We start from the raw sequence: 12,813 nt of genomic DNA, 5'->3' as shown, positions 1-12,813 counted from the left end.
TAGTATATGTGATTAACTCTGCCTGTACACTTGGATATTCTCCACAAACAGGCATACGTTCAACACAACAGTCCCAACAGCTGTTGTGGAACTACACATCCCAGATTACTCTGCCACAGTTATGCTATTAGATAATGCTAAAACTGTGGAGGGCGTGCTTAGGGTATGCGGTCAGCATACCGATAGTCGGGATCCCGGCTGTCACAATACCAACGCTAGGATCCCAACCGGGCCACCATACTGCCGCCAGTATACCGGCGAGGTAGGTGATTCTCCATGATCTATGGGTGTCCACGACACCCATAGAGGGAGAACAGAACCTGTGGCAAACGTAGCTCGCCACCGAGCCCGCAAGAGGCTTCTTTGCATTCGGCCCCCTGCTAACATTACACTGCTCGGGATGCCAATGTCGGGATCCTGACATTCGGCATCCCAGGCAGATGGATCTCATACCGATCCCTTACTTACCGATCCCTTGTACAATCCCTTGTAATTCGACAATGGCTGGATGGCCGCATGTTGAACAGCCCTGGTCTAGAGCATACCCCCAACATTTGGTATGGGTGACTTGAGACATTGAAAAGGGGTGTGGCCCCTGTTGCTCATCACATTGGGATCAAACTGTTAAAGTATAATTAATTAATTAACGTAAATTAATTACAATGATGAGCCTTCCTTTTGTGATGATATTCAGCATATAATTTACTGTATTATCAAAGAGGAAACCACGCACAATTTTCTGCGCAGAGGAGCGTGGACCAAGACAGAGTTAATCAATGATCTCCATACCTTTAGCGCATGAAGCTTACATATTTATACCTTAACTTTATACAATTATTCATAACGAATTTATACAAACAAGGTGTAAATAAAGATAAAATGGGAAACATAGATTGGTTGATGGACAAAAAGGGGAAATGCCAAATATGGTCAGATTAGCTAATTGAAGAGAGTGGTTTTATCCAGAAGATGGCAGACTGGTCCACGAATCTTAAATCTCCTATACATAACAATTAGGTTCTCAAATAGGCTTTGTCATCATAGGGGTCATTCCTGTTCATAATAACGTGTTGTTGACCAAAGCAGAGGTCCATCAGATAATTCATATCATGTCCTTCTAGTTCTGACACAAAGTCTCGAAATATGTCATTTAGTCCTAGTTGTCCAAATAAAAGACCTGATAAAAGTCGCGTAGACACCTAATCAAATGATGTTCAAGGGTTGACAGGGATTATTACTGTGTGCATATTAACTCTATACTGGAATAAAGACACTGGTTAAGGGAACACAGAATTTAAGAATCATAGCACAATTAATGAGACAATACATGGAAATTTTATTTAACTCCAACAAAACCCAGCTCTTCCCAGGTTGCTGAGCTACCCCCTTTACTGTGCGCAACATCCATCCAATGCTGGAACTGTGGGACAGTGAGCAAAACAGCAGAGCGCTATTATCCTTGATTCTGAGATATATACAATACAAAATACAGATTGGGAATTGTGCAGTTGCACCTGTGCCCATAAAGAAAATTTTTATTTTGAACTTTTAAATCCGTGCTGAGTGTTAGTATACAGTGCCTTGCTAAAGTATTCACCCCCGTTTGCAGTTTTTATATTTTTAATTAAAATGGATTGTATGAAGGTTTGCATCATTTCATTCACAGAACATGGCTACAACTTTGAAGATTTTTATTTATTTATTGTGAAGTAAACAACAAATAGGACAAAATAACAGAAAACTTCAGCGTGTATAACTATTCACCCCCCTAAAGTCAGTGCTTTGTAGAGCCACCTTTTGCAGCAATTACAGCTGCAAGTCGCTTTGGATATAAGTTTCTATGAATTTGTCACATCTTGCCACTGGAATTTTTGCCCATTCCTTAAGGCAAAACTGCTCCAGCTCCTTCATGTTGGATGGTTTCCACTTGTGAACAGCAATCTTCAAGTCTGACCACAGATTCTCAATTGGATTGAGATCCTGGCTTTAACTAGGCCATTCTAACACATTTAAATGTTTCCCCTTAAACCACTTGAGTGTTCCTTTAGCAGTTTGCTTTGGGTTATTGGCCTACTGGAAGGTGAACCTCCGTCCCAGTTTCAAATCACAGGCAGACTGAAACAGGTTTTGCTTAAGAATATCCCTGTATTTAGCACCATCCATCTTTCCCTCAACTTGAAACTGTTTCCCAGTCCCTGCTGCTGAAAAACATCCCCACGGCATGATGCCACCACCATGTTTCACTGAGGGGATGGTGTTCTTGGGGTGATGGGATGTGTTGGGTTTGCGCCAGACATAGCGTTTTCCTTGGTGGCCGAAAAGTTACATTTTAGTCTCATCTGACCAGGGCACCTTCCTCCATACATTTGGGGAGTTGTCCACATGCTTCTTGGCAAACTCACAACGTATCTTCTTATTTTTAACACTAAGTAATGGCTTTTTTATGGCCACTCTTCCATAAAGCCCAGCTCTATGGAGTGTATGGCTTATTGTGGTCACATGCTGTGGAACTCTGCAGCTTCTTAAGGGTTACCTTTGGTATCTGTTCTGCCTATCTGTTTAATGCCCTCCTTGCCCGGTCTGTGAGTTTTGGTGGCCGGTCCTCTCTTGGCAGGTTTGTTGTGGTACCATGGGGGTCATTCCGAGTTGATCGTTTGCTAGCCACTTTTAGCAGCCATGCAAACGCATTTTCGCCGCCCACAGGGGAGTGTATTTTCGCTTTACAAGAGTGTGAACGCCTGTGCAGCCGAGCGGTGCAAAAACATTTTGTGCAAAACAAGACCAGCCCTGTAGTTACTTATTCTGTGCGATGATTGCAGCGACGAAGGTCCCGGAATTGATGTCAGATACCCACCCTGCAAACACCTGGACACGCCTGTGTTTTCCCAAACAGTCCCAGAAAACGGTCAGTTGACACCCACAAACACCCTCTTCCTGTTACTCTCCTTGCGATCGGCTGTGTGAATGGAATCTTCGCTAGATCCAGTGCTCAGCAGTGATGCTCTTTGTGCCCGTACGACGTGCGTGTGCATTGCGGTGCATACGCATGCGCACTTTTGCCATTTTTTTACCTGATCGCTGCGCTGCAAAAAATCGGCAGCGAGCTATCAACTCGGAATGACCCCCCATGGTCTTTCCATTAGAAGATAATGGATTTTAAGGTGCTCCGGGGGAACATTAAAGATTTGGATATTTTTTTTAAAACCCAACCCTGACTTGTACTACTCAACAACTTTGTCCCTGACTTGTTTGGAGAGCTCCTTGGTCTTCATGGTGTGATGCCTCTTGCTTAGTGGTGTTGTAGCCCCTGGGGCCTTTCAGAAAAGGTGTGTTTATACTGACAGATCATATGACACTTAGATTGCACACAGGTGGACTTCATTTCACTTATTATGTGACTTCTGACGGTAATTGGTTGCACCAGAACTTTTGAGGGGCTTCATGAGCAAAGGGGGTGAATACATATGAACATGCTAATTTTCACATTTTTATTTATAAAAAACATTTTATATAAATTTTTCTGATTTATATAAAATGTTTACCAACTAAGACTATTTTGTGCAGATCCATCACATAAAATTCAGATACATTTTTTTTTTAAAAATGACATGTTGTAATGAAACTAATAAATGTTGTGTTTAATGTAAAGGTTTTCCCATACCATCTGACACTGGTCTCTAAGAATACTGTCAGGACTAAGTATTTTGACACCAAAGGCAAAGATGGTTGTTGCTTAGCAACAATGCAGAGCTTATATTTTAAGCTTCCGAGTGCTCTGTTGACCCTAAGTGGATCAAACAAGCAGAGAATCTCTGCTTCAGAACTGTACATTTTACTGGCAATTTTATCATTTGCTGGCTCAGAATTCTTATTAATGTATGAGTATGCTCTAGCAACATTTCTCTAAAATAAAAAAATAAAAAGTTGTATGCAGAATCGAAGGGGTTGACTACAGCAAATATAATGTTAATATCCTAAAAAAAATTTAAAAAATGTTTACTATATTACACATTCACTGTATACTGATCCCCAGGGCTTAAAGTGGCCCAGGAGAGGTGGTGGAACGCATTTCCTGTGCAACCTACCCCTCCTCCCCACCTCCCATTAGGCGGAGCCAAGGCCAGTGTTAGGGTGTTCGGCGTCCCCCCTGCAAACTATAAATTTGTGCATTACCTAAAAAGACAATGGTCTCACAAGGAAGGGGTATGGTCACACAATAGTACCCCCAATTCAAATTACGCTACACATTAGAACAATCTTATTCCCATTACACTGCATGTAGTGCCCCTTATTCATATTACACCAGATAGTAGTGTCCCTTATTCACGGTATGACACACAGCAGTGTCCCTTAATCACATTACGTCACTCACATTATGCTACACAGCGGTACCGCTTATACGTGTTATGGAATTACTGCGTAAGGCCGTGGAGGAGGTGGAACTAGTTCCACCTACAATTACAGGTGGTGTAACTCAGTTCCACCTTGTTTCCCCCCACTTTAACCCCTGCTGGTCCCTACTGTTTCCTTACTAAGGGGCTGATTCAGAGGTTGACGCTGTAGTTACCGCCTCTGCATCTTTGTATGCAGTAGTTGTTGGTCAGTATGCAAAATGTAAATAGATACCTCCTGCCGTCTTCTCTGATCTGCTGCTGTGATTTTATCCTGCCGGGGCCAGTGGAACTGTGTTCGGCATGCCCAGAAAACATTGGCCGTCACACAGCCTGTTTTCTGGGATGCTTCCTGTCAGCATACCCAAACGCCAACAACTTGTAATCCTGTTGCAGCATTTGGGGCACTGCGAGTGACATCACAGACCCAGATCTGCACATGTGCAGTGCAGATCTTGCACAGATCTCAAAACATTGGCGATGTGCGTTAATATCGACTTAATTGACATCTCTTAGTTAGTCCCAGAGTTTTTAAAATATTAGTACATTTTTACGGATTGTCATTGCTGTACATTTAGACATTTTTTACTTGGTGGCTCCGAACCTGTATGATTTCATTCTTTCTATGACCTTACAGCACAGCGAAGAAGTTTGCAACACTTTTTGTAAATGTAAATGTAACATCAGAGCCTCATGAAGTGTCAGCTCTTTGGTTCTTGTGGTATGTGAAGCAGTGCGGAGGTACAACAAGAATTTTCTCAACATCTAATGGAGGGCAGGTAAACTTAAAAACTTTTTATTAGCATCTGTTTTACTGCTGGTAGCAAATGTCCATAGTTTATAAAACACATTTCTGTAACATTATTACAGAGTTGCCACTGATAAGTAACTTTCAGCTTAAAGAACAGCATTGAGAATTGAATGTTGGTTGTGATTGAACATGCTCATTCTGCCTAATTTGACAATAAAGGTAGGAGGACTGGAACAGGACACCAGGAAAAGTCATGTTTTTAAAATAAGGATGACTATGGAAAAACGGGCTGGCATTTCATCAATTGGCTGTTCTGCTTTGCTCAGCAATGGAAAATATAACAATATACTGTAGTTATAGTTAGTGCAAGTTAAGATATAAAAAGGGTAAAGTATACAGCACATTGATCAAACTGGTATACTTTGGTTCTGGTTGATAAAAAAAAATGATGCGGTTAGCATCCTGGCAGTTGGGGCGCCGGTAGTCATGTGACTGATGCCAGAATCCTTACACCACTTGGAATCTCGGCGCCAGAACACCAACCACAGACATCCCAAAGGTAAGTATAAGGGTGACTGTTAGGGATAGGGCCCAGGGCCGGGGCGTTTCAACAGAGGAGGGGTCCCATGTGCACCACTGGTGGGCCCTCTCCTCTGTACGGTGCTATAGACTCCGGCATTGTGCCGGAGTCGTCTGCGCATGCGCAGGTCTTTGGAAACATGGCGCCCGCCATTATCCGGTGACCAATTTGGCTACTGCGCATGCGCGTGGACATTTTGGTGGTGATTTCCAACACGATCGCAGCGGCCAACGCTGGACTCCGTAAAGGTAATTATTTAAAATGGGTGCAGTGTGTACGGTGTGGGACCCCCCTGGACTCAGGGGCCCATGTGCACCACACACATTGCACCCATTATAGAAACGCCAATGGCCCTGGGAGTGGGTTAGGGTTAGGCACTGGGGGGGTTATCCCTAGTCACCACCCCCGAATCTTAACCCTAGCCGCCATCTCCGGTGTCTTAGCTCTAGCCGCAACCCCCCAAATCTTAGCCCTAGCCACAACCTCAAGTGGATTAGGGTAGGGGGCAGGGGAGGGGAAAAATTATTACCCCGTCAGCATTCTTATTGTCGGAATGCTGGTGTCGGTCATATGATCACCGGCATCCCGGCTGCCGGGATCTTGTATGTACCTTTATAAAGATGTTGTACACCTCACAACATTCCCTGAAAAATAAAGGCAAATTCTATTCTACACATCTCACTGTGTGGGAGATATTTCAAACCTTAGAGAGAGATAAAATGGAGAGTGATAAAGTACCAGCCAGTCAGCTTGTAACTGCCACTGTACAGGTTGTGGGGTCCATGTACTAATGCAGATAAAGGGGTCAAATAAAAAGACAGAGAAAATCTTTGTACATCTTGCACCTCGATATGTTCTAAAGGGTTTTCTCTGCCTTCTGCCTGCTAGCGCTAAGTGCAGGCTACAATATCACATTGCCATGGGCAAGTGACCCAGCTATAACTAAAGCGAGAGGTCACTTACCATCAGCTGTCTTCTCCAGTGCTGGCTTTATCATCTCTAGCTGTCCTTATCTGTTTCTCCTCGGGTTGCGCACAGAATCCCGACTGTCAGAATGCCGACAGCAGCATACCAACGTTCAAAATACTGACAGATTATGGTATTTTAACTGTAATCCTAACCCATCACTCACAACAACAGTAATGGGATTCCTACAGCCTAACCCTAACCCACCTATCTAATAGCCTAACCCTAACCATCCCCTCCCGCAGCCTAACCCTAAACACCTCCACCCCACCTCACCCCCACCACCCCTTCCCCCCCATCCCCGCAGCATAACACTAACCCTCTCCCTGGTGCATAACCCTAAACCTAACTCTAACCCCAGTATTTGCCACCGGAATGCCACTGTTGGCATTCAGACCATTGGGATATTAAATACATTCCTTCTCCTCATGTGAAGAAGTAGGAAGTGAGCTCATTTGTCAGTTGTTAATAAAGTTTGTAAAAATAAATTCTCAATGTGAAACTGCACAGGATTCGGGAGATCAAAGGTGACAGGTGAGAGTCCACGGTGTCAAGAAGCGTAATGCGTCTCTGAAGTCACTGGCCAGAGGGGGAGACTTAACATTGATTTTCCTTAGTGGGGCTAAATTTAGTACAAATCACATTAGCTGCCTCCTGCTTTACAATGATAACAGGTGAAGCAGTAAGTGGATTTTGAGGACATGGAGCCCTGTTTAAAAAACAAAACAAAAAAAAACAGGAGCTGATTGGTTGGTACTTTATCTCTCTCCAAGGCTTGATACATCTCCCCATATGTGTAGTGATGAGAGCAGGAAAATAGGGGCATACACAACGCATTTGCATGTATAGAGAGCTAACAAAAAATTATGTTTGCAATTTGCTTGTCACTGTAGTAGCCACAACTCACCACATACATTTGTTCTCTCCACTTGCTGCCACCACACCATAGGCCCCCAGTTGCTTGATCACACCCGTTACTTTGCCACTCCCTGGTGAATATCAAGTTATTAAACAGCAGCACTGGACATATAGCAGCAGAGGACGCCACCACTGTGACTGGTCACTGGACTGACTGATGCACAGGACACTACCACTGGTCTGATGCAGGACAACACAGCGACACTGTAAGGGACTTATTATACAGCAGCGCTGGACATATGGCAGCAGAGGACACCACAACTGTGACTGGTCACTGGACTGACTGATGCACAGGACACTACCACTGGTCTGATGCAGGACAACACAGCGACACTGTAAGGGACTTATTATACAGCAGCACTGGACATATGGCAGCAGAGGACACCACAACTGTGACAGGTCACTGGACTGACTGATGCACAGGACACTACCACTGGTCTGATGCAGGACAACACAGCGACACTGTAAGGGACTTATTATACAGCAGCACTGGACATATGGCAGCAGAAGACACCACCACTGTGAATGATCACTGGACTGACTTATGCACAGGACACTACCACTGGTCTGATGCAGGACAACACAGAAACACTGTAAGGGACTTCTACAGCAGCACTGGACATATGGCAGCAGAGGACACCACCACTGTGACTGGTCACTGGACTGACTGATGCACAGGACACTACCACTGGTCTGATGCAGGACAACACAGCGACACTATAAGGGACTTATTATACAGCAGCACTGGACATATGGCAGCAGAGGACACCACCACTGTGACTGGTCACTGGACTGACTGATGCACAGGACACTACCACTGGTCTAATGCAGGACAGCACAGCAACACTGTAAGGGACTTATTATACAGCAGCACTGGACATATGGCAGCAGAGGACACCACCACTGTGACTGATCACTGGACTGACTGATGCACAGGACACTACCACTGGTCTGATGCAGGACAACACAGCGACACTATAAGGGACTTATTATACAGCAGCACTGGACATATGGCAGCAGAGGACACCACCACTGTGACTGGTCACTGGACTGACTGATGCAGCTAAGACACTACACAGGACTGAGCACAAGACAGCACTATAATCGCCACCCCACTTTCCTACCTGCACAGACTTTGAGGACGGAGACACATCCTCTCAATACACTCTCCAGGACTGGAGTGAAAATAGTGGCAACGCGCGGATCCTTATATGGTATCCAAACCCCACGAGAATCCGACAGCAGGATGATGACGTTTTGCCTCGTTCTGATTTCCGAGTCAGGCGGGAAAACCAGAGCCGGACTCTGATCCGGGCTCGAAACGTGAAGTTCGGTAGGGTTCGGTTCTCTGAGAACTGAACCCGCTCATCCCTAATATCAAATAATGCCAGTTTATTTATTCCTTCTTGCAATGCTGTTAAAATCCAAATTCATTCTGATAACTGCTGCTAAAGCAGCAATGTAAACAACAGATATTAAGGGTAGCAGGTAACAACTCTGCATTAAAAACATATTATTAACACCCCATTTACCCAGACAGCACCAGACCATCAGGTCCACACAAAAAGTCATAATATGAAATAACTGTTTTAGATCAACATTTGATAGGGAAATAGAATGGGAGATGAAACATATGAATAAGCCACTGGGGTGTATCCAATTAGCTGTGATAACCCATGTTTGTGGTGCAAACGCAGCTTTTTTCGTGACCCGCAGTATCACAGCTATCCAATTACTCGCATGCGATAACTCTCTATAGGGTTTATCGTAAATTTCTCTTCACCTACTCTGAGCAGGTGAAAAGTTTGGAAAAATCTCTATTTTTAGGTAAAATGTTGGGACTTTGGGCCTAATTCAGACCTGATCGCTGCTGTGCATTTTTGCAGAAGTCTGCGATCAGATAGCTGCCGCCCATAGAGAGTGAAAACTCGCTCCGTGCAAGTGTGCGAATGCATGTATACACCGTACGAAATCCTCGCCAGAAAGCGGACATCTGCAAATCCGTTGGTATCTCACTCACCATCTAATGATTTTTTCAGTCTGTGCAGTCTATACGCAGGCCAGGACTTACTCCTACAGTGCGATACAAACAGGCTGATCGGGCCCGGAGCTGACGTCATACACCCGCCCTGAAAACGCTTGTGAACGCCTGCTTTTTTTTGCACTCCCAGAAAATGGCCAGTTACCACCCACAAATGTCCGCTTCCTGTCAATCACCTTGTGAACGCCTAGTGATCGAAATTTTTGTACCATCCTGTTTGCCGTTGCGCCTGTGCATTGCGGTGCATGCGCAGTCATTCGATAATCGGCCGCTGTATAATTTTGCAAAACAACAATCAGGTCTGAATTGGGTCCTTTGTTCAGAAACTCGTGGACACCCTCCTTAAAGATTAATTAGGCACTTTGAAGCTTTTAATTATTTTGAATTAACCAATTATTAAATGTCAGTTTTGGATGAAAAAGTGCAAAGTGATGGAAATTGGGGGACAAGGTATGGGACAAGTATATTGAGGTGCATTAAAAGTGGGACAAGTGTTTTTAGACTTGCAGGTGGGAGTGATTTGTAATTTTTGCAGTTTTTAAAAGTGCCTTTAATTGACCCAAATACAGTATATATTTATACCCTTTTTCATGTGCTCCAAATTTAATGAGAGCATTTATTTTACACAAAAAGCTTGGTTTTTATCATTTATAAGTGTTTATATAAAAATTCATATTGCAGCTGTCACATTTTAAGTTCCCCAAATGCCCTCACGTTGATTGGATGCCCCCCCCCCCCCCTTCTATACTGTTATCCTATGTCACTTTGGCATTTTTGGGGGTATAGGCTGATTTCCCCATTTTTACGTGCACTTTTTGCTGGTTGACACATTGCAGGTCACTCATTTTTGATATGTTCTAATAGGATAGGACAAAAAACGAGAGCGCGCATACCTGTGATAAGTAGTCTTTTCGTCCGATAGGTGCGACTTTACCCACGACCAAAGATCGTGTTATCACGGCTAATTGGATACCCATGTAAAGTTGAATGCATTTATGTCCAAAGGTAGATGTAAAGTGCATGTCACAAACATGGCATATTTATGTGTTTATTTGGCGGTACACATACCATTCAATATGAATATATATGAAGATGCAGTTTAAGTGCATTAAGGTATGCTTTAAGCAGGTCACAATGCGTTAGGTCTCCGTGTTACAATGTGATATCGCCTCAGTCTGTTCCACATTGTGCAAATTTCCTTAGGGAAACCAAGCCTAGAAAAATTTTGCTTTTCCGCCACTTGGAAAAAACCAGCCCCTGCTCAAAGTACTGAAACTCCATGGGTGGTATTCAAATGATATATCATGCCCAATCTCCTTTCTAAAGTGATCCTCGTTATCGCGCATCTCGCATGATACAGTAATCAGGTTTAGCTGTGTAAAAGGGTTGGGCACCGAAACGATGATACGACACCCGTCAGCAGAAACAGAACTGTTGTGGAAGGGAGCGGAAAGAATTGAATACCGCCCAATATGTGGTTAGTGTTGTGGTAAACTGATTGGATATGCTGACACTTGTAGATCTAAAAGTGCTGGAATACCAATGGCTTTCTAAACACTATTGTACAAGTACATATATGCCATGGCATCCAGGGCCCACTAAGATCTGTAGTTCCCCTTAAACATATACAGTAAGAAAACAAAGATAAAATACCCTATGAAGAAATCCTTTTTTAACAGTATATGTGGCTTCTAACTTATCAGTCATGGACTGTGCCATACTAGGATAATTACATTTGGAAATATATTGTCGGGCATTTTGCTAATGAGTGGTTCAGTTATTGACTATCAGATTACCAAAGAGTGTTAAAAAGAGCTTTGAAACTTTTCAAATAAGGTTTTACAAAGGCATCATTGACCTTATCAGAATGTACTGTAAATGAGTCGAGAGGCCTGTGTGCAGACTCCGGGTGGGCCCCCTCCTCTAAACGGCACAATTGGCTTCGACATTTAGCCAGAGTATATTGCACATGCGCAGGTCTCTGGAAACATGGTGCCTGCCATGTCCCGTAGACTAATTTCACTACTGCGCATGTGCAGCGGCCAATTTGGTTGTGATTATTGCCACGGCTGTCACAGGGACCTCATAAAGGTAAGTATTAAAACATGGGTGCAGTGTGGGCCTCCCTGGACCCAGAGGCCCTTGTGCACCGCACACATCGCACCTATTATAGAAATGCCAATGTGTTGAGTTCCTCTTAAACCTTTAACCAGGGAGCATTAGTGATAAGTTGTCCATTTCTTAGAGCTCTGAGCATTTATAATAATAACCTGGAGGAGTTACAGTATCATTATTTACAAATCAAAAGGTTAGCTCTCTCTCTCATCACTTAATATGTCCATGGGAAAAGAGACAACAGATGAAACATTCAACATATGACTTGTAAATCGCAAATAAAATTACATCTACTTTTATTTATATAATATTTGGCTTTATACAGTGAAAGCCAACCAAGTACCAATATGTCAGCAGAATAGAGGAGTAAAGAAAGGTACAATCTCTGCCTGTGAACCTTAAAGACGAAACTAAATGGTAACTTAAGAAAGTATTAAGTAACTCTAGCAGTGAAGGGGGCCAAGGGCTTTTTTGGTCTTAGCCTCCAGTTTCTTTATGACTCAAGATTTGTTTTGGCATCCATTGAGATAGTGTATATCTGCAACCTTTTCTTGCCATGACATATGAGCTTACTTTTTCTCATGGAGTCATTCTGAGAGGTCAAAGATTTGTGATACTGTACACCCTGCATAAGCACTATACAAGGCAGCTCCACCAGGGCTACCTGGGATTTAAAGCCACAAGCGCAGGGCTAGAGAATCACTATATTGGTCCACAATGTTCAGTGACATTGAGAGAGAAGTCTCCATTTGTGTTCCTTTCAAAGCTCTCATAGCACATCAGCTGAAGAAACCTCTGCACCTACATGAGGTTCCAGACTTGCCCTGATCTGTCACTGATGCATACGTCTTTGAATGGAGAGTCTAGGACTCATATTTATGGTGGTTTGAGATCAATTGCCTGCCTAATCTTACCACTGCTACTGTTATTGCCAAACTCAAGGGAAACATTGCTACACATGGCATCCCACAAATACACACATCACCAGCAGTCCCAACTATCCACAGTCCAATGGGCTAGCAGGAACAGCTGTCCGCTCAGCAAACACCTG

At 43.6% G+C, this 12,813-nt stretch overlaps 1 protein-coding gene across 2 annotated transcripts in view; it reads left to right on the top strand.

The window, feature by feature from the left end:
* LOC135049281 (amine oxidase [flavin-containing]-like) overlaps positions 1-12,813 on the top strand; it is a 198,747-nt gene that overhangs the window by 134,502 nt on the left and 51,432 nt on the right. For both annotated transcript variants that reach the window (XM_063955625.1, XM_063955626.1), the window contains exon 6: positions 5,029-5,170. In XM_063955625.1, coding sequence (XP_063811695.1) covers positions 5,029-5,170 — 142 coding nt within the window. The remainder of the gene's footprint in view (positions 1-5,028; positions 5,171-12,813) is intronic.

This window comes from Pseudophryne corroboree, chromosome 2 (genome assembly GCF_028390025.1).
Source record: "Pseudophryne corroboree isolate aPseCor3 chromosome 2, aPseCor3.hap2, whole genome shotgun sequence".
NCBI classification, from domain to species: Eukaryota; Metazoa; Chordata; class Amphibia; order Anura; family Myobatrachidae; genus Pseudophryne; species Pseudophryne corroboree.
The sequence above is the reverse complement of the archived record's forward strand: the minus strand, read 5'-3'. Positions and strand labels throughout refer to the sequence as shown.